The sequence below is a fragment of the Sylvia atricapilla genome, chromosome 6 (genome assembly GCF_009819655.1).
Source record: "Sylvia atricapilla isolate bSylAtr1 chromosome 6, bSylAtr1.pri, whole genome shotgun sequence".
Lineage (NCBI taxonomy): Eukaryota > Metazoa > Chordata > Aves > Passeriformes > Sylviidae > Sylvia > Sylvia atricapilla.
Window position 1 is genome coordinate 32,476,083 of NC_089145.1, and position 26,553 is coordinate 32,502,635.

The following is a 26,553-nucleotide window of genomic DNA, read 5'->3' on the forward strand; positions in this document are numbered from 1 at the left end:
GATGAATGCATTTCCTTTATGCACTAAATCCTGCTTCTAAATTGAAAGGAAGCAGGGTTAGGCTTTCAAGAAATACCTTCACAAAACAAAGGTGTGCAGACACAGACAGGAATATTTTTGGGGCACTTTTATTATGCATTTAGTCTCCTAAATAATTTCAAGCAACCTTGTGGGAGATAGAGGAAGTATGATAGGTGATCAGTAACACATCAAGAGTAATGAAATTAAAAGCCCAAATTAACATATTGTGAATGACTGGAAACTGCCTAAGCTTTACTTGGTCAATGTTTTGAAGTAAAATGAAGCAAAAATTCTCTCCTATGATGTGGGGTTCCCAATTGGGAATAAGAGATCTGAGCCCAGAAAATACAGCTGCATTCATCCAGGAGTTCATTTCAAATTAATAGTTTCATCATCTCTTGCATAAAAGAGAAAAATATTTCAAATGTTTATTTTTTAGCTTGGCACACAAATAATAGAAATAAAAGAATCTGAATATTTAATGTGAAGTGATTCTTTAAAAAATCTCAATATATGGGTTAATAATTACGTATCAGTAGAGCCTTTTTTTTCTAATACAAGTACCATGCTTTTAAATGACAAGTCTCAGCTGTTGTGAAGTCCAAGGTAGCCGTGTGCCCTGAAACACCCAAGAAATAGTATTATCCAGTATGACACATGCCTAGATATGTCTTATTGTGATCATAATATAGCCTAAAGGTAAGAATACAGAACAATCACTTGTGTGTTATTTTTTCAATGCTGTTTATGTTTGTCTACATCAAAAAGAACCTTCTGCTAGAGCTATTTATATCATTGATCAATAGAACTATTAGTGATTGTTTATAAATGCATGAGACAAGTTTTAAATTTAGCATATACTTTAAAAATGAAATCTATTAGTACATTAACTTGATCATGCTTCATCACTGAAAAGCCAGTTCATTTTCAAAAATGCTTTCGAAAAAGCAGAATGTACCACCATGACATGAAAGATACTTAAAGTGTCACACAAAAGCCCTTACTCTGAATCACCAAAGTATGAATTAAAGGGCTGATGTTTTCTTGTACTGAGGGTTTACTGGAAGGGCGGTGACTGTCCACATTTACTATCATCATGACCCAGAAAGCTGAGTACTTCTCACCTGACGATTTGGAATCCTGCAAATCTACTTTGCAGAATCCTGTCTTGTGTCCTCCATCCATGTTCTCCTTCAGTCAATGGGAGTTTGGAACAGGTTTGGACTAGATACTGAAGACTGTTAATGCCCTAAGTTTTAGTTTTCATATTTTTCAGACTCTGTACTGCATTAGTATATTAATCTGAACTTCATATAAAGTGTTAGCAAGTTCTCTTCACAGTTTTGTTAGACAGAACAATCCTTTTCCAACCTGAGAACCAAGGACACCGTTGCAGCTTCAGGCCCAAAAAGTGTAAACAGCAGTGAACTGAGGGGAGCAATCTGGGGGGATGGAATTTCATAACCTGAAGCTGTAATTGGGCAATTAACCCAAATATGTAAATGGACCAAAACTTGTAAAAGTGAAAACTCATGACCCATTGTCCATCTTGGGTGTAGCCACAGCTGGGCTCTTGTACCGCCCAAAGAGTATCCTTTGAAGACCTTTTAATAAATACCTTCTTAATTCCTTTAACTCTGTCTAGCCTCTGTTCTAGGTAGCCTCCCAAGGCACCACTGTCAGCGTGGAAAATGTTGACAGATATTCTCAGCACTGAGGTGTTTTCCTATGAACTTATAGTCCCCTTAATAGGTGAGGTGTATGGAATGACTGGCAGCCCTTCTGGTCAGTGAGAATTAAAACTGGTGATACGTGTGTCTAGTCTTTTAGAGCTATTTGCTGTATAGCCACAGTGTAGTACAATTTCCTTTCTAATGTACTAACATTAAAGTCCATGGTGATTCAGCATAGAAGAGTTTTGTTTTTTGAGTTCTTGGCTAACAGTGATAGGAAGTTCATGGTGAGTAGAAGTAGGTAAACACCGTAAGATAGTTAGATGTACATTTTAGATACAGGGCCTATAATTTGGAATTAAGACCAGTCTCTGCCCTTTAACACCATTACCAAGAGGAATGTTCCATCTAATTCACCATAAATAAAAAAATCCTAGATTCTTTTATTCTAACATGGATGATGTCTGAGAACTTGTTAAGTCTAGATGTTGCCCCTCTGCTTCCTCTTCATTCTCATGTGGGGACCATTTTCTTCTGTGAGAATGGGATCTTCTCTGCAGTGTTACTGTGAATCATCCTGCTCAACCTGACAAGACTCAAATGAAAGAATAAGATTTTCAAAATTATGAGCAACAGAGGAAAAAATAAAATTAGAACAATCATGGAGGATTCACCTTCATAAAATAGTATGCATTAACGACTCTATGTTCTCTATCTTACCTTATACCTGAGTTTCATTGCCTTCCATTAGTGAGGTAATTAATTCAGCAGGAGAGATGAAAGGAGCTAGAGATGACAGCAGATACAGGTAAGAAAGAAGTCAAGTATAGGTCTGTAATTGTGGGCAGTGGAAAAGTGTTTTGGATGTGCATTTTTTAAATGTTAAGAGAGTGTAAAGGACTGAACACACAGGAGTGTGAGATGTGGTACCTTTTCTACTGTTTCATCCAGGGTTGTGTCCTGGTTCTTTATAAAAGGAAGGGCAAAGTCCTGCAGTCCAAGGCAGTATGTCTAATCTTGTGTAGCTTTGACCACTTACAGTGAAGGGTTAATCTAAAACCCCCTACACTAAAATGCTTCCTGCTTGAGTAGAAATATACATATATATATATATATATATATATACCTAAGGCTTTTTAAGAGAAATGTTGTACCCAAGAACTGTTTTGTGAGCTGGGAGTGCTGTACTGAACCTCTGGGGCAAATGCTTGCATTGAGCTGTTGAAAGAGGCTGAGATTGGCAATGCCACCCTGCCCTTGGCTAATGAGCTTTCCCCGAGAGAATATCAAGTGCAATTACCTTTCAGGGAATAACAACATACCAAAGAACCATGGACCCTGAAGAGGAAAATGAAACACACATTCGTAGGTAGAACCTGCTATGAATCAGCATTAATTATCCAATAGAGAGAACAGGGTTGCAATAAGTCTCAGTTCCCAACTCACACCATAGATCACAGCAAACGTGAGCCACTTACAGAAAAAAACGTTTGCAAAGTTCATCTTGCCCTAACTCCCTTCCTTTCTTTTTACACCCCTGCACTTGAGTTGTGCTTGGGGGCTGCACTTCTGGGACAACTTTCCCAACCCACAGTTTGGAGGTGACTGAGAGGCAATAAAAGAGGGCTGGTAGCAGTGAGTGAGGCTCCCGAACGTCAGCAGTGCAGTGAGGCTAAGGCAGGGACTCATTCGAAGTTTCACAGGTGCCAACGTGGCCGAGGACACCAGCCCCCTCTCAGCAGTGCTCAAGGAGGTCGGGCTGCCGGGCTGCCGCCTGCCTTTGGCCGCACAGCCGGGAAAACCGTGCCCCCACGGCTAATCGCCCCAGCAGAGCCCCAAAAGGGGGAACTGTCCCGGGAGACGGGCTTTTTGCTGTGCGCGTTCCTAGGAAGGAGACCAAGGGAGAAGGCGGGAAGGCCGAGTATTTCGGGTCGAGCTAGCGGGAAAACACGCGGAATTACCAGCGCTAAAGAGATGCGGGGGGACGCTGGCCGGCGCCTTTGTGCGCTCTCCGCGGCGCGGCGGCGGGGGCTGCGCGGGGGCGGCGCGGAGCGGAGCGGGGAGCGCAGCCGGGCCCGAGCAGCGCCCGCGGAGCCCCGCGGAGCCGGGCGGCTCCCCGGGGAGCCGGGAAACCCCGCCGCAAACCCTTCGGACGTGAAAACGGCGCGGAGCGGGGCCGGCTGCTTTGCTGAAAGCGGGCACACGTATATTGAGTTTGTCAGGGATCATAAAATGCGAATTGATTATTCAAACGCCATTGATTATAAAAGAATGCTTACTGCAGCAATGGGAAAGGTTAAAAGGAAATTGACCCTCTGCGTACGTGACATAAAGTCATTAGGTAAATGAGATATTCATACGGGGTGTAATCAAGGTCATGCTAATTTTATTTGCGGTATTCGACTCAAATCTCCAGCTTCGTTTGGGGACAGCAAATTATCCCCGAGGGGAATGAACCGCCCGGTAAACCACAGGTGCCGTAAAAAAAAAAAAAAAAAAAAAAAAAAAAAAAAAAAAAAAAAAAAAAAAAAAAAAAAAAAAATGCAGCCCAGGTAAATAAAAACCGAGTAGGGAAGTCAATTCCCCTGAAGCCCCTTGCCCGTGGTGGGCACGAACCCCAGGCCCAGCCCCAGCCCTGGTGCGGCCGCGGGGGACGGGCCTGAGGAGCTGCGCGCAGGATCGGGGCTCCCCGCGGGCTCTTCTCACCTCGCTGCTCCCGGGTCCCCTCCGACCGGGGAAAGCCGGGAGTGAGAGCACTGTCAAAGATCCTCGCCTCGCCCAGACAGTATGAGAACGCGTAAAAAAATTAGATTTATTTATGCACATATTTATCCCCTCTAATTATAGAAATTAATCCTCTTACTTATGACTAAAAGGTAACGTCTAAGGCGTCCCTTTGATGTTTAACAGCATCATTTGTGGCTAACATTCCAACTGATTAAGGAATAATTGTTGTTAAATGCTTTACAAGTGGATAGTGTTTAATTGAGAGGCATTCATAATTTTACGGCTTACCACAAAATGAAACGTAATTAAAAACGCAGAAACTTCCAACTGATTTTGTTCCAATTATGTTTATTGTTCAGACTAATTACTGCACAAGACGGGGTACTTTTCCCATGTCTAAATGGCACACGCTTCCCAAATATACCCTTGCAGGTTTTTATTTTCCAGGTACAGGCTTGGGACGGGTTTCTGCAGCCTCCGTTCTCCCCACCCCCCACCCCTCCCCATTATAATTAAATGCTCCAGCCTTTTCTTCTCTCCCCCATGCAACACCTTGGGATGTGAGAAAGTGATGGCAGCTTTCTTCCCTCGGAGCTCGAAGTAATTGTAGAAGGGCTGATGAATTTCTTGAAGAAACACTTGCCACACACTGAGGAAACCATCTCCTAGCAGGATTTTACAAACCAAAGTAAACAAAGCACCCCAGGGGCGATTTCCTCCTTTTGCGCAGCGTACTTCTCAATTTACCTCAGAAGGGATCACAAACACACACGAGAGTTGCAACAGAAATCATACGTGGTTTGGGAAACATATTCTGTACAAGAAGCAATTGAAAGTGTTCAAAGGAAGGGACAGTCATTAAAATACCTGCCAGGCGCGCTGCCATTCCCTTAACTAACCTTCCTTCTTTCCCGTGAACTCAGAAATCTCTTCAGCACCTATTTAAACATAGATATCCCGGGGGGGGGGGGGACTGGGGAGGGGGGGAGGGTTGCAGGAAAAGGGAAGGGGAAAGGAACCAACCCACACACCCCTCAGGTTCATCTCACCAACACTTTTGAAACATCCTCAACCTCGGAAAGGGGTGGGGAATCAAGTTACTTGCCTAATTTCACTGTTTGTTCTATCGAAGAGAGTTTATTGTGCAAATGGATTTCTCCATTTATTCCTGAGTTTCTCCATCCCTCAGCTGGGCTCTTGGAGGAAAATTAGAGAGTTGCCTGAGATCACGCTAATAAAAAATCACTGCTTACGGTTAAAGGGAATAATCACATCGATCAGAACCTGATAAAAATAGGGGCGGGGAGCATCAAATGTCCAATACCGCTTAGGGTTTGCTTTTTTTCTTTTGGCTCCAAACCGTTAGGAAAGGATCACACACATATTTATCGCTCCTTTTGTCCCTTCTTTCTAGCAGGACTCAAACCCCGGCGCGCGTGTGTGTGGTTTGGGGGGTTGTTGCTCTCTTGGGAAGGTTGTGGCATTCACAGGTGTGCTTTGGCTTGTTACTGCATCCCTGTACAATTTCCCAATTCTCCTGGAGGGTTTAATCTAGGTGTAAGAGAAGAAAAGTGTTTAAATTCTACTGAGGAAATAAGCGGGACCGGGGGGGGGGGGGGGGGGGGGGGGGGGGGGGACGGGGGGGTAGGAATTCCCTCTTTTGGCGAGCCAGAAATAGCCTAAGCTTTCCAAATGGATGTTAAAATTGGACATAATGGAGAAATACCTCCTTTTTTTCCCCCTTTCCTTTTTCTTTTTCTTTTTTTTTTGTTTTTCCCCTTCCCTCTTCAGGTATGAGTCTTGAATCCCTTCATTAAACTGACACAGATTTCCAGAGATGGAGAAAGGAGGGGTATCTGAGGTGGACATTTTATGTAAATGAGCAAATCCGAAATGTATTACAAATCCACTGTAATAAAACTGACAGTTTTGACAGTATTGACAACATAAATATATGTTGGAACACAGCACTTTCAGACACTTAAACCGATGAAGCAATAAAAAGATTCGACTACAATATTTCAAATAATCGACATGATGTTTTGATACATCATTTTTATACCTCGAATCGATCTATCACTCTATGACCGGTCAATTTTAAGTAAAAATCTGCTGCAATTATTTACGCTATTGCCAGTGACCGACCTAATAACTGTTTTCAATTAATTACAGCAAAACTAAGCATTATGAGGACTAACCGGCCGCATATTCCATTGTATGGCATTTCTTGTATGGAGAGCAAACACATATATGTATATTGCATTCTCTTTGTGGGATCAAAAGAAAGACATACAAAGACAATCACAATCTTGTGGGGGGTGGTGGTGGAAATAAAAGCAACCTCTTTTCGGGAACGCACTGCCGGCTCTCACCATGTACTTCTAGGAAACACGATATAATATTTTGTCAGCTCTCTCTCTGTGCAATACCAAACCGGGCTCTCAAGATTTTTTTTTTTCTCTTTGGGCTGTGCACTGAATCCCACTTCAAACAATGGGCTGAGCAGTTCTTGAAAAAAAAAAAAAAAAAAAAAGAAAAAAAAAAGAGAAGTAATTTCGTGCTTCGAGTGATTGCCTGTGTGTTGTGAGAGTCTCCGGATCATTTCAAAAGAGGTACGAGTATATTGTTCTCTCCGGACCGAGAACTCCAGTGTAAAAATAAGAGCGCTCCTCTTCTGGAGTTTTATAGGCAGCTGGAGAACAAAAGGAGATATTTTGAGTGAGCTGGAGCAGAGCTCTGAGCAGTTTGAAGCCTTTGCGGGTTCTCTGATATCACACTAAAGCCCTTTAGTTTGCCCTAACTGTCCTTTTAGTTACCATGCCGTATTGGGAAGATTAATTTATTTTCATGCTTCGGGCTTTGAACAATTGCAAACTAGATTTTTAACTACCCAGCACAATCAGTGTTAGTGGGAAGTCTTGACAGGTTTGTGGTTTTGGTTTTTTTTTTTTTTTTTTTTTCTCTCCTCTGGTGTGTGATGGAAATACACATGTCGGAATACACTGTTTATGGTCTCCACTTTTACAAACATTCCGGCCTAAATAAAATCAAACGTTAAAAAAAAAAAAAAAAAAAATCTCATCTGTTCTCTGACTTTAGCGCTTCACATCCACTCGCGTGACATATGCCGGACAAACGCGAAGGGGTTCATCTCTATGCCCCTTCCCACGGCGGGTTTCGCCCCTCGGGGACGAAACGCGGGGCTGGACCACACCAGCGTCCCGCGGGAGCCGCTGAGCCGGGGACGGGAGCCCTGCGGCCGCGGAGCGAGCGCCGTGGCCGGCGGCGGGCCGTGCCGTGCGCGGCTCGGAGGGCTCTGTTGGAGCCCCGCCAGATAGCGCTAGAGGGCTGCTGATGGTGCAGGCAGCGCCGCTCGGCCGCGGCAGCGCCGGCCGGGGCAGCCCGCCAGCGCCCGGCCACAGCCCGGAGCCCCGGGCACGCACCGGGACAAAGCGGGGCGGCAGGCGACCCCGGAGCGTCCTTGTGTCGTGCAGGGTTGGGGTTTCTCACTCTAAAAACAAAGAGGGCGGACGGGGTGGAAGAAAGAGTAAAAAGCGAAGTTAACAGGTAAGTAAATGAACCTCCTCCTAATCCAGCTCCCAAAGACCTCAGTCATACCGCAGTCGAGGTCAAGAAAAGTTCACCGTGATGGGCTACCATTGACTTTCAGGACTGGAAAGATTTTCGACAAATAATAATACATTACTGAAAAGCGAAGTACACTACTGGCAGGCGGGGGGGTTCGGAGCTAAATGAACCCAGGGATCTGCAGAAGCTAAAACGTGCATGATTTCACAGTGCACCCGAGATGGGACCTCGAAAGTCTTGCAGCTGCGGGAAGTCGGAGGCGAATCAAAGAGTGCTGAGACGAATAAAAAGTGACTGAAGTTGTAAAAAGCAACCGTAAGGGCAAAGGAGAGTGTGCAAAGAGCGGGTTTGGGGGTAGGATTTTAACTGTGGCACAATCCTGATTATGGAAAGAAAAAGGTACTACTTAAGCTCCACTCTTCGCCTTGCAGGCAAAACAAAAGTAAATTCATGTGAATTTCACTACGGTGACACGGTGATGTCCCATATCCACATTTTAACAGGCAGATTGCTTTCTTCATTAATTATGACACATTGCCTAGAATGATAGTTTGAGATTAAAAGCCAGTTCAAATATGCTGAAGTTTTCACTGTGTTCCATGATATCCTTGACCTGTCTAAGAGGAGTTTTGCTTTTAAAAGCAGTCTGCGTGTTACCGAGCACAATGGCATCATCCAAAATACTTGAACTCAACACACAAACAAACAACATTGAATAAAGTTACAAACAAGATTAAGGTTCAAGTTATTTGTCCCTGTAGCAAGGCGTCAATTGTCCTAACAGATGTAGGGACGTTAAGAGGATTTAAACCACGCGAATTTAATAAACCAGATTACCAATAGGTGCTTTCCACAAATGCTAAGAACCGGAAAGTAAATCTAGCCTAAATTACCCATCGGACCGCAGGATCACCTACAAGGAGAGCTCAAAATTTCCAACAGGGTCCAATAGGATTTCGTGCAAGCATGGCTTGTTTCCCCCTAAAAACTTTCTATTTGCATTAAATCTTGTGCTAGGAGCACACGCGCGTGCAAAACAGCAGTCTAAAGTCTCCGGTGGGATTTATTCTTGAAATCTGAAATATTACCTGTTGTTCCATCCGCTTTTGCAAGGCTGTGGAAAAAGAGAGAGAGAGAGGGAGGGAGGGAGAGATGTAACGGGCAAGCAAGAGAGGCATGTCTCAAAGCCAGCAAAGGACTAAGATGCCACACTTCGGAAAGGCTGATTGAAAACAGACTCTTCTTAACTTTTAGAGGATTTTCTCTCTCGCTCCCGCCGAGGGCTAAGAAGCCGATTTGGGAGTTTGAAGGGAATAGGTTTCAGCATCCATATTTGTTCTGGTGCACTTGTAAAATGCGATTTGAAGAGGATCTTTAGCCTCTGATTGTCTTTGTATTGTTTTTCTTGAAACGGATCTTTTGCCCTTAATGAATCCCCACACAGCTGGACAGCTCCTGCTCGGACACTGAGAGTGCTAACCCCAAACTGACCCCAATTTGACACCACAAGATGAAATTTTACCGCCTGTTAAAACCATTTCCAGCCTCGGCAAAAGGAGCTGGCGGTTGACTGCGCGATGCACTTCCATACCGGACACCTCATTTCTCTTTGGACTTTGAGCCGATGTATTTAAAAAAAAAAAAAAAAAAAAAAAAACAAAACACCACCAGACACCATCCCAACTTATATCTCACAGTTTTCCTGAAAATAGCCCTCGTTCTGAAAGTGATGTAGGAGAAATGGAGATTAGCTATTTTAATTTTCCCGGATTACTTTTTTTTTTTTTTTTTTTTTTTTAAGAAATGTCATCAGTTTTGGGGGGGATGGAGGGGGGTAAATAAAAAAAAAATTACCTAAGTATGTGAAAGCCCTCACCCTCTGCACGTACGTATCCCATTTTCCTCCGAGCTCCAACAGCATCTTGTTAATAGATGAGTACATTCACTTAAGGGAGCTAAATTGAGATCCCTTTTTAATGGCTAAACTGTAGCGCTTTATAAACCACGTTCTCTATGTGCTTTAATCCACTGGGATAGTGATGAGGAAAAAGGCTTCAACTCTTTTCACGTGGAAAAAAAAAAAAAAGACACAGGAGGAACATGAAAGATCTTCATTTACTACATGAATTTTCACTTTCTATCAAGTTAAAATAATTTTGAAAAGTTGGTCCCTGTCCCAGATTACAAACATGCACAGCAGGGCAAGACAACACAGGGGATTAATTAGTTTAGGAGGGGGAAAAAATTAAACAATTGAAAGGAGCAGCATTGGGACACTGCAAAAGTCTTTGGCTGCTTTTTTTCAGCATTGATTTTAGTCTGTTTTCTCAGAATGTCTTAGTCTGAGAGCTGAGATCTACAGAGACTTCTGTAAAAACCAGAATTAGCAAAAAAAAAAAAAAAAAAAAAAAAAAAAAGAGTAGTCTAAATTACATTCTAAGCAATAAAATCATTTTCTTCTATGTGAGCTAGGAAAACTAACTTATTTTTGAGAAGAAAAGTGATGAACTTCTCTTACAGCTTGAGCTCTGAAGAAATGCATGGAGCCTTAAATGCAGCTAGATTACTCTTGCACAGCCAGTTTACAAGGAAAGACCTCCTCTTCGGTGATACTGAAACTATTCTAAAAGAGACACATTTGTGTATCTCAAGAGACAAGTCTCTGGGTTTGCACTGCCACGGTTAAAAAACAAGTTGGAAGCTACAAATATTTGAACCACGCTGAACTAAGCTGGCTGCATCACAAACAAATGATTCCATGCAAGTGGAGAAATCTGGCATCTTTGGGGCACGGGGGGTGGGGGGGAAGGGAGGGGGAAGAAAGAAGGAAAAAAAACCCAAATAACATTCACCGATGACTAGATCTCTTAAAAAAAATCTGCTAGAAAACTACAGCTGTAAAAGTAGGAAAGGATTTGCATAACCTACTGCTCTGTAGGTCTCCGCGCACCCAAAGGATTAGCCAAGCATTCATTACCATGAATATCTTGAATTACGTTACCGATTTATACGACAGAGTATAAATACTGCACAAGAAGACTGGCTTTTTCCCTGCGAAATGAATTGACTTAACCACTGCTTGAAAGAGATCTACATACTAAGGGCTCTTCTACTCACCTCTCTTTACAGTCCCGTGAAAGTCAGTCACAGCAATCGGTTGCTCTTAGGACTAGCTTTAATCTTGGAGGAGATCCTCTAGGAAAAAAAAAACACAAGCCGTGTCTGCTCTCCGGCTTCTGGCGGGTTTTAAGCAGGGTGCAACTCTGGCTAAAAGTGGGAGAGGGACTTTTCTCCGTATTCCCCTCATATTTGTAAATACAGCCCTGCTCTGCAGGGCTCGGCGCTAGCGGAACATGCAGGAATGCCCACTGGCGTTTGTCAGCTCTCCACACTATCTTTCTTTATACGTAAGGGCTGATTTCCCGCAGACATCATTGTTATGATGGCTCATTTAATCAAACTGTTTAATTGCTCCGGTAATCACTATCATCATCACAGGTACTCAATCATTCATCATTTTGGAGGGGTTTATTGACCTCTGGAGCTCATTCCCTTCGCCTATTAAAATCAGGCCAAATATCTATAACTACCCCTTGAGTCATTTTCTTAAAGTTAAAAATCCCAAACCTCCGAAAAGCATCGTCATCACCACGAAAAGCAAAGCAAACCAAAATCTAACGGAATACTATATTTTCTGCCGTGACTTTCAAAAGCCATCTATGCATGAGGCCACATTCACAACCGGGTATATAATCATTGATAAATTCCACTATTAACGGGATAGTCTGTTTTAGATTTTATGTGCAGGGGACCGTGAACGAGGGTGGGGGGTTGGGGAGGACAAAACTGCAGCAATCGATAGTTTGACCATCGCTCCTCCCCTAAACTTCAAGCATCCCCCATGATTGATGAGCCGGGTAGCTTTGGTATTGACTGCTCTGAGGTAAGGCATGGTGTAGCTTCAGCGAAGTGATTGGGCGAGAGAAACGCACCAAAATTAACGCGCGTGTGTGTGTGCCTGTGTGTTCGGAAAAGTTCATTTGGTACTCGAGGCTGGGGGGGGGCGCATCATCTCACTTAATTTGCTAAATAACCCCACCGTAATTAGCACTACCATTAGAAGGCATTACCGAGCTAATACTCCAGCATACATTCCACAAGCGCAACGTCGATAAACGGTAAAGTCCAGCAACACACACGTAAATACTGCGCTCACCGCCGGATCCGCTCAAAACGAACATGCAACAGAAATCTACATAACATCTGGATCTCTCCTACAAAAGACTGAGCATGACTTTGTTTTTAAGCCCTTTACAAAGCCTGGCAGCCTAATCGCAAAACTAAAGGGATTTCCCCCTCTTCCCTCCGCCTCTCCCCGCCCTCCCCCCCGCTTCAAGACATCCAGAGCGTGTTTGATAGCAGCGATCACTTAATGAAGAGCGGTGCCCAACACGGTTTGAACGAGGCGTTCTCCTCATGCCCTGGAAAATTAATTTTAGAAAAGCACAATGACTTGTCAGAGGGAAGAAGCCGTGCCGGCGGCGGCGGCGCGCTGGCGGGGCCGGGAGCGCCGTGCCGGAGCAGCCCGGCTGCCGGGGGTCAGAGCAACTTCGCGCGGCCCCCCCCGCGCTCTGTAGCTCCCGGTGCCCCCGGGATCGCGCACCGCGCGCGGCAGCGGCGACAGCCGCGGACCCGACCGAGCGGCCCCGCGCGCCGCCAGACGCCCGACACCGCGGGTAATCGGAAGGTATTTTGTTGCTCAAATAATCTAGCGCAAACCGACCCGGGCCGGGCTTCTACCGAACTTTTCTTCTCGCTCTCTGCAGTTTCCCCTGCCTCTCCCCCCCTCTCGCACACACGCACTCTCCCTGTCCTTCCTCTCCTGCCTCCCTCCCTCGCTCCCTCCCTCGCTCCCTCCCTCCCTCCTCCCTCCCTCGCTCCCTCCCTCCCTCCCTCTCGCTCGCACGCTCGCTCGCTCCTTCCTACACGCCGTGCTTCGCTCGGGGCAGGGGCTGCTGCGCGGCTCCCCCCGCGCGGCGCCGCGCCGCCCCGCCGCCGCGCTGCGCATCCCCGGCGCTCCGCCGGCTGGGGCGCCCCGCCGCCCCGCGCCCGCGCCCGCCGCGCGCCCCGCCGCTCCCCGCCGCCGCCGCTCCCCGCCGCCGCTCCCCCGCCGCCGCCGCCGCCGCGCTGCAGGACTGGCTATGGGCCACCACTACTTCCGGTTCCGTCACTTCATTCTCCCGCCGATCAGCGCCGCAAACTGAGCCTCTTCTATAAGGCAGCCGGCAGCCAACCTGCCAACACTTACTGACACTCACTCATCCCAGGGAGTGAGGGAGAGAGGGAGACAAAATACCTGCCGGGAGGAAAAAAAAAAAAAAAAAAAAAAAAAGAAAAAAAAAAAAAGGAGGAGAGAGGGGGAAGTCCGGGCTTTGCAAAACTATTCAATTTTTTCTTCGCATCTTTCCCCACCCCCCTTCACAGTACTTTGAAAAAACCAAAACAAAACCAAAACCAACAACCCTATAAGCGATCCTAAAAGGCAAAACCCGCGCACGGAGTTACTGGAAGAAGAAGCCGGGGTTAAAAAGATTCCTCCTCTCTTCTTCATCATCATCAACCATCATTCATTCACTACCTTGACATTCCCTGGCTTTGATTGACAGCTGGAGTGGCAAAAAGCCATGAGACACGACCAGTTTGGTTACATGTGGGTTGCTGACGGGCCGATCGTAACCTTCAGTTTGGGGGCTTGACAATTTTTTTTTTTTTTTTTTTTTTTTTTTTTTTTTTGGCGTAGAGAAGAAAAAAGGAAAAAGAGACAGAAAAAGGAAAGAGACAGAAAAAAGAAGAAAACACAGAAACTCATCGTGGTTCTTGACTGTTTTTATATATTGTTGTTGTTATTGTTGTTGTTTATTATTATTTACCCATATTGGAGGAATAGAGAAGTCTATAAGTGGGTTGCAAAAAAAAAAAAAAAAAAAAAAAAAAGGATCTTCTTCACTCTAAATCACTTCTTTGCTGGACTGGGATTAATAATACGACCACATCCAGGAGTTTATTGGAGCGCAGACTGATGGCGCAAAGGGTAGGTTAAATCTCCAACACTTACCTATATATAAATCCTCTCTTAAGAGGGCCTGTCGATTTGCTCTCCTCTGTTGCTGATGATGATGGCGGCCACTATTAAAAAATAGCAGCAAAAAATTATTCACTGGCTTTTTGTGTGTGTGCATGATGTCTCTGTGTGTGTCTCTCCGCAATTGTTCCACGCTTTTTTCCTCTCCAGCTTTTTCCCCAGCAGCGCGATTTCCCTGCTCTCTGCCTGCTCAGTAGCACGGGTTCACAGGGGAAAGCTTGCTGCTGCTGCTGCTGCAGCCGCTACTGCTGCTGCCTAGCAAAGACTAAGAAATACAATATGTGTGTCTGTGTATACACGAATGTATATATGTATACCATATAGCTGCTTTTTCTTCTTTTTTTTTTTTTTTTTTTTTTTTTTTTTTTTTTTTTTTTTTTTTTTTTTTTTTTGTCTCTGGCTCTGACAAGGACAAGGGGAATTGCTACTAAATAATGTTTCTGGTAACTTTCAGATTATTTCCCCCTTTATCCTCCCCCCTCCTCCCGATGCACCCTACCTTTCCTCTCTCTTTTCTAGTGTTGATTTATTTATCTAGTTGGTTTTGATTCTGCTTGTTTATTTTTTTCCCCTTCTTTTCTAATGCAGAGTAACTCTAGTTTCTCTCCTCCGTTTCCTTCCTTTTCTCCCCGTTTCCTTGTTAGGGTTTCTCCTGCCTGTGCTGAAGAGGACCATCTTCCCCCACACAAGCAGACAGGCAAACACACTTTCCCCTTTTACCTCTCCCCGCACCCCCCACTCCTCCTTCAGCTCCTCCAAGCCCCTGCTCCCGGTCCTAGTTGATTTCATTTTGAGCATTTCTCTCTCTGTTGTGGCTGTTCTTGTTTTGTTTTGCTCTGTGTCTGTCCGGGTGTTTTACTCTCTTCTGACTTTTGTTGTTGTTTGTTTGTTTGTTTTTTATTATTATTTTTTTTATTTCCCCCTCTCTTCTCCTCTTTCTTTTTCTTTCTTCTCTTCCGGCCCTCTTTTTGACAGTACGATGAGCTGCCCCACTACGGCGGGATGGACGGAGTAGGGGTGCCGGCGTCCATGTACGGGGACCCCCACGCCCCCCGGCCGATCCCCCGGTGCACCACCTCAACCATGGGCCGCCGCTGCACGCCGGACAGCACTACGGCGCCCACGCCCCGCACCCCAATGTCATGCCGGCCAGCATGGGCTCCGCTGTCAACGACGCTCTGAAGCGGGACAAGGATGCGATCTACGGGTAGGTGCCGCCGGGCCGCCCGGCGCCCGGGCCCGGCTCCGCAGCGCTGGGCCCGCGGAGCGGCCGGGGCAGCGGCGGGGCGGGCGGGCAGCGGGAGCTCCCGCGGGCCGCGGCCGCAGCGGCCGGCCGGCCCCGGAGCGGAGCGAAGCGGGGCAGGGGGAGCCCGGAGAGTCCGGAGGGAAGGGGGAAGGCGGCGGCAGGGCAGCCTCCAGCCGCCAGCTCCGGAGGGAGACCGGTCTGGTGGCACTGCCGTGGCCGGTGATCCCGGGACGAGGGTGTTTTCGGGACGAGGGCGATCCCAGCCGACTCGGCTGAGGTGCCAGCACCCACGGGAAACGGGTGCTGGAAAACAGACCTCTTGAGGAGAGAGGCTGGCTTGGAGAGAGGTAGTGTTGCCTCGTCCTTCCATTTTCTTTATTTATTCCGTTTTTTCTCTTTTGTGGTTTTTTGTTTGTTTGGTGGTTGTTGTTGGTTTTTTTTTTTTTTTTTTTTTTTTTTTTTTTTTTTTTTGGGAGGGGGAGGTGGGATGGTGTCTTTTCTTACCCGTGGTGGGGTGTTTTTGTTTGGTGGGTTTTTTTTTTTTTTTCTTTCTTTCTTTCTTTCTTGTAAAGGCCCCACTTAGGAGTTAGAGACTCTCATTGCTCTGGATTTTAGTTGGAGAAGTGTTGTTCTGGGTGTTCTCCTCTGTGCCATAATACCACTCTTCCAACTTTGTAAATAAAGAGCTATTCACATCGCAGAAGGTAGTAAGAATAAAAAGGATTCACTTCTTGCAAACAGCTCTTCCCAGAGACAGAAGAAACAAATGCATTTGGGGCAATGAGCTGAATTTTCTATTTAAGAAAGAAAGGACATGAGGAAAAAGAAATCCATACCCAGCAAAACTCAAGCCTGTACCAGGGCTTTGCTTGGAGGGAATGACACCGATTCCCTTCAGTGCCTTTTGGAAAAAATACTAACTGATCCTAAAAGGAGAGCTAGTAACATCTATGACAGAGTGTGGGGCCTTGATCAGACACCAAAGGGGAAAAAGAACAAATGCATGCTTACTACTTAGCACGCAGATAATTTTTTTTTTCTGACTACACCACTATGGGAAAATATTTCGCGAAGTGCTCCCTTCCTCCACCCCCTCCCCAGCTCACTTATCTGGACAGATGGTATTTTACTTGGGTTGTGCTTCCTAAGCCAGGAAACTTCACCACATTTTTGTTAGCAGGCCCCTTGAAAAATAAAATTACGTATTAAGTAGTTGCAGTTTGCCTAGCTGTGCTCTCGTTTTAGGTCATAGCTGGAGGGTAGGGATGGGATCTTCCAGGTTTTGCGGTATTTTAAGCTGTGGCAAAAGTGTAACATTCTCAGTTGAGCTGCTGCTGAGCACGTTCGGTGCCTTGTGCGTTTAGAGAGATCACTTTTGTCCTCCGCCGGTGAAGACTGCACGGGGGGTGTGAGGCATTGCAATTTTAAAATGTAAAAAAAAAAAAAAACAAACCAAAAAAACCAAAAAACCCAAAAACCCAACAAACCAAAAAAAAAAAAAAAAAACCACCAACAAACATACAAAACAGCAATAACCAACTCACCACCAAACCCAGTATTTTTATTCAAAATGTGGTTCTCCACTGCTCTGCCCGGGGCATTACTGCGAGACTGCAGAGTGTGGCTGTGCCCGTGTGTCTGTATCTGTATGTCCGTGCATTTAAAAAAAAATATAATACTTGTTGATTACAGCTCTTCTTTCCCCATTCTCCCCCACCCCCTCCCCTCTCTTTGTGTGCCACCGCCCGGTAGGCACCCGTTGTTCCCCATTTAGCTCTGGTCCTTTGAGAAGTGCGAGCTGGCGACCTGCACGCCCCGGGAGCCCGGCGTGGCCGGCGGGGACGTCTGCTCCTCCGACTCCTTCAACGAAGACATCGCCGTCTTCGCTAAACAGGTCCGGCACCTCTCCCCCCGCCCCCGACCCTCACCAGAGCTCCCACCGCCTCCGCTGCGCCTCGACCCACAGGCCGGGTGTTGGCAGGGGCAGTCTCCCTTTCCCCCCGGCGCCCCCTCTCCGGCGGGGCGGGGGTGCGCCCTGGTGGCCCGGCTGGCCCTGACATGCGCCCCCCCGCCCGCGGCCGGCAGCCCCTCCACGCTGCGGGGCCGGGACCTCGCGGGCCTTGCCCTCCTGCACTAATGACAGGGAAAGGTAGCTGTGGCCGAGTTTTAGAGACAGAGGGAGCGGGAGGCAGGCAGGGGACCCAAAGGAGAAGGCTCCCGTGGGACCGGCGACAGGCTCAGTGCCGGACCGGCAGGAGTGGAGCGGAGTCCCCTCTGCAGCTCGGTGACCCAGCGCCTTCCAGTCGGATTTTGGTACCGGCCGGTTTTTGTCAAGGGATTTTCCCCCTTTCGGGCGATCCGGTTGCGGGGCTAAGGCAGAAGCTGTAGTTCACGCCGCTTTTCCTTTTTTCTTGCAGGTCCGTGCCGAAAAACCACTTTTTTCTTCAAATCCAGAGTTGGACAATTTGGTAAGGCCTGCTCCCTCTCCCACCGCACTCCCTTCTCGCTCTTCCCGACCCCTCCGCCAGCTGCCGGCAAGCGCCCTCCTCCGCCCCGGGAGCGGGCCGAGCGCTGCGGCGGGGCAGCGGCTGCCGGGCCGGGCACCGGGCTGCGCCGGCATGGGAGCGGGCCGCCGGCCGGTCGGCGAGTTGCCGTCAACGGGCTTCAAAGAGCTTTATTCTTAGAGCCAGTCAGAGCAAAGTCTCAAGCCCCAATGCATTGCAAAGCTGAGTTTGAAAGCCGCAGGAAGCTAAAAGTGAAGGAAGTAACTGCTTAAGAAGAGAGAGATGGAGATTTCTAATGTAATTCTTTTGCTAATGTGAAAGATTTTCAATATTCAAAAGTGCCTAAATCCTCTTGTAAAGAAGATGCCAAACTATTCAAACACACATTCAAACCCCCCCCCCCCCCCCTTCTCCTGCGGGCGGGGTGGGGGTGGGAGCGTGTGTTTTACTTCTCTGCGGACCCTTGGGGTTGAGGGCCGGGGTGCTGTGAATGGAACGAAGGGAGGAGAGGTTTCCTCCAAGATCGCCGTAATAAAGCACTAATCACAGCTTCTGAATAAATATGATAAAATCAAGTGTTCAGGTTAAAGTTGATCAAATTGTTGAAGTGTGACCAATGAGCTAAAATCCTGGATAATGACTGCGCGCCCCTGACAATCCCCTTTTCCCCTTTCCCCCTTCCCACTCGGGCTCGCGACTCTGCCCAGCCCCCGTGTTCCTGTCTCCCACGTAACCCCTTGCTCAAAACTTTCTTGCAGATGATCCAAGCAATACAAGTACTAAGGTTTCATCTTTTGGAATTAGAAAAGGTAAGAGTCAGAGAGGTGGGCTGGGGCACACCATTCCCTACCTCTCTCTCCCCTGCCCCCTGTGGTCCTCCCCTCTGCTCCCTTCCTCCCTGTTTGGCTGACTTGTAAACATGGCCAGAGAAGATAGTGGTAATGCATTGTGACACTGTAACCTGTGCCATCAGAGCATGTGACAACACCCGACAGACATGCCCAGACCAGTTTTTTTCCCCTTTTGTTTGTGTGTGGTGTAATTTCAATATTATGAATATCAATATTAAACCCCTTCCTTTACCCCTTTCCTCAGCAGAAGCTCTTTTCCCCACTCAGAATATTATGTTTAACATAAAAAAAATGAAACCACTCGTTCTTCTCTCTAGCTCTGGCGGCACATTAACCCCAGCAAGCACTAAATGTTTGGAAGAGGCAGGGGCCCCTGCGAGGCGTGGGCAGGGGCTGTGCCCTGGGACGAGAATGCTCTTCCCACAACCTCAGCAAGTAGCTTCATTTTACTGCTCCCGGCCATTTAGACCTCTTTTAGCTGTGGTTTAAATGATCCTGTCCCGAGTGACTAGTTGTACCTGTCTGGTTTGTAGATGCTCCAGAGATACCCACCTGGGTCCAGCTCCCAGTGTTCTGATATTACACCAAATCATATTTTCTTCAGCACACAAGTCCGAGCCCACTATGTCCTCTCTCTAACTTGTGCTGCAGCAAGTCTCTAGAGAATAATATGTGCTGCACTCTTTCTCTATTGTTTCCTTGCCTTCAACTATTGTCCCTCTTAATTAGAGTTACTTGCGGAGTAGATCAGAGGGTTGTACTTGTTACCAAAAAAAAAAAAACAAAAGCCTGAAATATGATATTTTGCCACTATTGATTCTATTTTTCTTGTTATTCTTTTCAGGTTCATGAATTGTGTGATAATTTCTGCCATCGGTACATTAGTTGTTTGAAAGGAAAAATGCCAATAGACCTTGTTATTGATGAAAGGGATGGCAGCTCCAAATCAGACCATGAAGAACTCTCAGGATCTTCCACAAATTTAGCCGATCATGTAAGTCCTGTTTTCTTTATGACACTTTTTAAGTTTTTAACCTGCTTAGAGGACCTGTTCTGGATTTCCTTGCTTGTTGCTGTTGTCTATTAGTATTACTACTACCTTCACCTCTTGCAAGCTCGAATCCCAACTTCAAGCTTTCTTCCCCTCTCGCTTTGCAGAGTTATAGAAATGCAAAAGATTCCTTCAGTTTCATCCATAAAGCATCGAGTTTGCAATAGTTTGTAAAGTTTCCTGGTCTGGGCGGCTTGGAAAGCTAGCAAACTGTTGGTTTGGTGTGGGGATCGGTGCTTTCTCCTGTTCTTTGCCAACTTTGTAATCAATGCATCAATGTAAGGAAGCACAGACAAGAAAGTTAGGAAGAAAGTTTGCTGATTTGCTCCCCCCTCCCCTCTTGTGGGGATGACAAGTGATGAGAATTATTGGCAATACTACACTGCATTAAAAAAAGGGGTTAGCACATTAGAGTTTCCAATGCTTTTGCTTTATAGCAATTTATTGTCAGAATATGGACTTATTGCCAAACGCCCTGAAGCATCTTCATAATAAAAGACAGTAACCTTGATGAAGCAATATATTAACAATGTATTACAGAAAGTTGGAGAGAATGATGATTGAGTAACCGTAGGTTAGTGGTTGATTTTAACACTTTAGGAGTTGGTGAATTAGTGTAATGTGTGTAGGACTGAACATTGGTGTGCGTGGTGAGGAGAGTGCCTTTGTTTTTCCGGGTTTTGGAGCGGCTTCTCTGATCCTTCAAAAGATTAGATACAGAGAGACTTCGGGATGTGGAGGGAAAGATTGCAGCTGGTACAACAGAAAGGGGAAGGAATAGTTCTGGTTTAAAAGGGTGGGTGTGAACTCCACTTTATTTATAGGAAGGCATCCCTGGGGGGCAAAGGGGGTTTATACAGTTTTAGATTCAATTGAACTAATAATCTAAATGATAGAGTCTAATATTTTAGCGGTGAAATATTAATTTAACACCCAGTGTGAAGTTACCATGCTTTCTGCACAGGCGCCTGCCTTTATTTCTCAGTGTGTTAAGAAGAGTAGCAGGAAGCCCTGGGAGAATGAGCTTTCTAGGAGCTTTTGTTTCCTTTGAAACATGTTGGTTTTGTGTGTATTTGGTAATTACATTAGACCTGGACTGAAGCTGAATTGGGAGATAAAATAATAATAAATTCTTCTGAATGTCCCCCTTCTGGCGTGGCTTTAGTTACGGGAAATATTTTTGGACCCAAGCCTTAGCTTTCATTTTCTCATTTGTGTTCAGTAACATTGCATGACAAGGTTTGTGCTATGTTTTACATGTTTTAAATCTATTATTTTGACAGAAAAAAATGTATGCAGATCTTCCTTAAAGTTTCTCTGCTTATCAGCTAACTCACATGTAGGTAATAAACTCCATGAAGCATGACACAATTTCAAAATATTTGTTTCATGGCATTTTACAACCCTAAATTCGTGGGCATGAGTATCTGGGAGAGGACTAGAAAAGAAATTGAAATGAGTGGCAACCTGAAAGATAGTGAGTCACTGTAAAATTTAGAGAACGGACAAAAAAAAAAAAAAAAACCAACAATAACAAAAAAAACCAAACCCATGTTTCTCAGTACAGTTTCTTTACAAGAGTGTGTTTCAAGTGGAAGTGTAGAAATGGAGCATGCTTATGTTTATATTGAAGAGATTAGATAAACTAGCCTGTTTAGGGTTCTGGCAGATGGCAAATGCTCAAGCCAATTTGCAGTGCTCCATTATAATATTTAAATTCACACACAATGATAGGACAGGAGTGGAGGGGGTTAGTATTTTGATAATTTGGTAACTATTATCTTCCCTAAGAAGAATCTCCTCTCGCTTTTGTGGCCCCAAAAACAAACTCAAATAAATATGACAACCCATTTATCTTGCCACCCGTTAGGGTTTACCACTTCATTGGGTATTATAATTTAAAGCCTTTTATTTCCTGGAGATTTGAGCTATAACATTTTTACTTTAGCCCCCTGCTATTTGTTTTGAAAGGAAGCAATAATTTGTGCAACCAGAACACCAACTGGGAAATGAAGAGTTGTATCACATAGTTACATTTTATTCATGCGTTTTGGGAAATGTGTCTCCTTATTGGATTTTTTTTTTTTTGGTATATTAGCTTGTTTTCCTGACAAAACTTTAACACCTTTATATAGCTTAGTTAAACTATCATGTTTTAAATTTGCACTGTACAATGTTCCAGCGGAAATAAATGCATGTTTATTCATAGAAAAGGAAAAGCTTTAAAAATGGCTAATATAAACATGCAAGTCTATTAAAAAAATGAGCTATCATTTCTGAGCATCTACCTGAAAATGTAGCAGTTCAAGCATGCAATTTGTCCAATTTGGCTCTCCAGGTTTTTTTTTTTTTTTCATTTGCCTTGATATGCATATTTAATATATAGCCTTAGGCTAGATCTCATTTGGTTGAAAGTTGGTATAGGGGTGATGATGAGCCACTTCAGAAGGGACAGAGACAGCATGTTGTTTCCTCTGTTTTATGTATCGGCCCACTATTCTGATCCACGGGTCTTCCCCTCATGGTTTTATTTGCACATGAAATACTAGGAGCATTTCAACTGATTGGCTATGAATAATGATAGCCCAAAAGAAGCGTAGGTTAATTTGTTGCGTGCCAAGGTTTCTCTTGTGGAGGTGACAGTTTGTGACAGCTGTTTGACACCCCAAAAATCCATACCCCTCTATTGTTATTAAGTGGCGTAAGCTACCCTGTGTGTGTTTCATGTGAATGTGAGGGATGGAAGCAGTGACAGTGGCAGTGCTGAATTAGGAAGTAAGAGAGGTCTCAGCTTTATTGTTTTTCTAGACCTTAAAACAGGCATGAAGGAAAGCAACAGAAAGAATTGTAGGATTAACCAATATTTACCGCAAGATTTTAAACAGGGTACTCAAATATTGCATACTTCCCCTTTCAAAATCTACTGCTTAGCTATTTATATAACTAATTGGAAACCAAACCCAAAAACAACGAAGGAATGAACTCTTCAGAGATACACCTGGGCTGGAAAAAGGAGACAGCTGAAAGTGGTTGTGCTGTACATGTTTGGTATAAATGTGTTTATTGAATTTTATTTTAGTGCGCTATTAACTGTTATGTAATATAGTTAGTGTAAAGGGTCCAGGGACATGGTAGATCAAATAGGTGTAGTGCTGGCCACAAGAAGCTGAAACTTTTGTTATTACTCAGCTGTGTTTAGTAAATATAACAGCCCATAATTAGTGTTTGAATTTTTAACACCCTCAGGTTTTTTTTATTGCTCTGAGGTATTAGCTGTAGATGGGAAGAAGGTAATTACAGCTATGCCCTGCTGAACCAGATTAGTTAGGGGGAAAAAAAAAAAAAAAAAAAAAAGAAGATAAGAAAAGAGGGGGAAAAAAAACCCCTTTGCAGCTGCAGTTTAAGTTCGGTTTCCCAGTGCAGACAATTATTATTGTTCAACTAAACATACCAGGCCATATCCTGAATTCTCTGTTCAGCTTAAAATATCTGATGAGATTCCTTGCAGATCTCTTTTTTTTTTCTTATTTCAAGCTATTCAAATTTTAAAAACATGATGCTCATAAAATTTGGAGATTTTTTAAAAACTTTTTTGAACATATGATAACATTTTGTACTTTATTTACATTCCTTTTGTAGCTGGCCTCACCTGGTGTCATACAATTCTTCCTTTAGCACAAACCTGTTTTGAAGCCTACTAATTCTCCCATAGAAATTTATCGCTGTCCTTGCACTGGCTTTTGTGGGAACAGGATCAGGACCTCAGTATTTTTGATATTTTTCATATTTTTGTAGCTCAGAGGTAATAATATACAGATCATAATTTCTAAAATACCATTAAAACTGATACAAATATACATACACCTCTTTTATAAAAAATAGTCTTGACAGATTAGAAATCCAGCATCTTAGCCATAGAAGAGAAAGATTAGTCTGAATATTAAACCTTTCAGCCCTTACATGAGGAGATACTTTATTTTGTACTTTTTGGATATCTGGACAACAAGGTTCTTTAATATTTCTCCTCAGAGAGTGGTGCGTTCAAATTCTTGACATTTTGCAGATAAGAAAAAGTAAAAATAGTGTAGTACATACCTGTTCCAGTAATATAATTAAATCTTTTGGTAAGATTTCACTGAATAATGAAGAAGTAAGTGGGGGCCTGATGCTAGAGTCTGCAGGTATGCCACACTTTCGTGGACTTCAGTGGGCATTTCAAGAAACTCAGGATCAGATCCCAAAGGTGCCCTTTCTGTCCTGTAGTGTGTTAGAAGGAAAACTAAGTAGTTAACTACAACAAAAATAAGGCAAACTTAAAATGTGGCTTAAGACTTAGGACACTGAAGTAGGCCCTGTGCTTTTGAAGGGGCAAAGAGCATCAGGAACTTTCTAAGACTGTAGATAGTGTTGTACATTTCTGCTTTTTGATGGGCCAAGGTTCACTTTTGTCAACAGCTGAAGTCTGAAATTTGAGTCTGCAGCTCAGATTTGAGTGTTTTAACTATAAACTCTGTTCTCTCAAACTGAACCAATAATGTCTTATATTATTATTTGGTAACTGTGCTCCCTTTTGGTTTGAGTTGTCTATCGTCTAGATGAAGTGTAGCCACACAGAATGGCATAGAAGGACAATTAAAAAAAACCCAACCCCCCCGATTTTTCAAGTCTCAGTTTCTTGGTGACAGGTGGATTACATGTCTGATTTCAATCTTAATTAGAAAATACAAAACATGCAGTTTTCAGAACACTGCCATGTTCTAGGAGACTCAAACATTGCTCTTGGCACTTTTTTCAAATGCAAAATCAAGGGACAAGAATTAAAACTGTATATATATACAAAATATCACATAGATTACTGTGCCTTGTTTTTGTTTAAATTGTGTAACTCTAGTACAAAAAAGCAGTCATATAAAGTACACATCTTTTGGAAAATAACCCTCAGCAAAACCAGGAGTTTGTTTTTTTTTTTTTTTTTAGAAAACATACATATTATGTAAAATTAGAGTTTTTCATGTCTTTTTGTCTTACTGAAAGTTTGTTTAAATAGTAAGTTTATTATTAAATGCACTTGACATGATCTTTAAGATACCATCCTGAACTTTACACACACAAAACATAGTCACAGATACACACACAGAAACACATGTGCATGCATGTGATAAATTTCCGTGTCCTGCGTGATCTATCATATTTTTATATGTGGCTGTACCTAGATACAGATCTTTGGGGTATCAGTCATATCAATCATTCCATTGTGTTTACATGTGTTACGTGTAAGAACAAGGTGAACAAGATTTGGATTGTGTTTGGGAGGGGATAGTGCCTTCTCTGTCAAGTAGTTCAGTTCAGTTTTGTGTTTAATAAAATTAGTTTACCGGACCTTTGAGTCCAACTGCATTTCAAAACAATAAACTTTATAGCCACTGTAGTTTCTTTGATAAAAACAAGTTTTGTTTTGTTTGTCTTTTAAGATTAATGATTTTGTCAATTTCATCTGATAAAATTATGTTGGAGCCTGATCCTGTCAGTGTTGTGTACTTGAAACTTCAGTTAAAATATGTGAGTCAAATCCTGCTCAGTTTACTCACATGGGTATCAGCTGGCCTGATTGATTTTACTTCCCAGTTATAAATAAGCAGCAGATTCCTTATGGTTAATTGAGTCTTTAATATCACCATAAAAAGCAGTATGAGATCAGAATCAGCCCTAGCAGGACTACACACACTCACAAAAAGCTAGCTAGACTTTGCCCAGCAGATATTTTGGACATACAAAGTAACAACTGCAATTTGTCAGAAGCTTATCATCTATCAGATTTCTCTGTTACAACATCCCTGTTCAAGAAATCCTGTAGTAGTTAAAAACTCATGATTTCCAGCAGATTTTCAGCATCAACAAAAGAGAAATGTATCAGATTGGCTTTCTATGCCTTTTGTCCTTTCTGTTGCTCTTTTCTAGATATAGCAAAATTCAATGGTGTACTATATGATTTTTTTTTTTACTTTCAAGGGAAAAAAACACTGGTAAAATTGTGTTTTCTAGGGAAGGCCATGTGTGTAAATGAGAAACAGTGGATAGCAGTGGAGCGATCTCCTGTGGCCCTGCTAGTACAAGCTTTCCCCATATTGTCTCCTGCTTTATATTAATTACAACTTGCATTATCAGCTGTGAGTCTGTAGCCCAGCAAATAGAAAATACTGCCCCTGGAGACATAGCTTCTTGTATCTATTTTCCATCTCCTTCTATTGTGCTCTACTCAGTATTCACTGCTTTTCTTCTAGTAACACTGCTCTTTAACACAATTAGGTAAGAGCAAGAAGAGTACCATATTTAGCTCCCAATTATTAAAACTACTGGGAATAGATACGTGTGTGCTGTTCACTTTCTATGGTATCTGGCATTAGTTTAGGTCATACTTGTGTGTGAAATTTTTATAGCATGCACACGTACACAAAATAGACAATTGCATTTTGGCAGATATCATCCACACTCTTCAATGTGTTTCTGCAGAGTATATTACTAAACTTGTAAGACAAAATGGATTCCTTCTTTTAATTTTTTTTTTCAGCGTGATAACTCAATACAAATTCCATTGAAGCTAACAGAAAAATTGCAACTAATATTAGTGGGCTTTAGACTTGGATCTCTTCAGGTACCTCAACTACACTGATGAAGTTTTCCAGTGAAGCACACTTTAGAGGTGCTATTTGGCGCCTTTTTTTTTTTTTTTTTTTTTTGGTCTGATTGAAT

The 26,553-nt window shown here is 43.9% G+C and overlaps 1 protein-coding gene and 1 long non-coding RNA gene across 2 annotated transcripts in view; one reads left to right on the forward strand and one right to left on the reverse strand.

Moving 5' to 3' along the window:
• Positions 1–6,163: 6,163 nt before the first annotated feature.
• Positions 6,164–12,896, reverse strand: LOC136362684 (uncharacterized). Its single transcript, XR_010743835.1, has 2 exons — positions 11,127–12,896; positions 6,164–7,113 (listed from the first exon to the last, which is right to left on the reverse strand). It is a non-coding gene; the product is annotated as an uncharacterized lncRNA (long non-coding RNA).
• A 235-nt stretch (positions 12,897–13,131) lies between these two features.
• The window catches only part of MEIS2 (Meis homeobox 2), a 171,972-nt gene continuing 158,550 nt past the window's right edge, over positions 13,132–26,553 (forward strand). The window contains 7 exon segments of the mRNA XM_066321436.1: positions 13,132–14,100; positions 15,127–15,208; positions 15,211–15,358; positions 17,150–17,291; positions 17,815–17,865; positions 18,660–18,710; positions 19,597–19,746. Coding sequence (XP_066177533.1) covers positions 14,089–14,100; positions 15,127–15,208; positions 15,211–15,358; positions 17,150–17,291; positions 17,815–17,865; positions 18,660–18,710; positions 19,597–19,746 — 636 coding nt within the window. The 5' untranslated portion in view covers positions 13,132–14,088.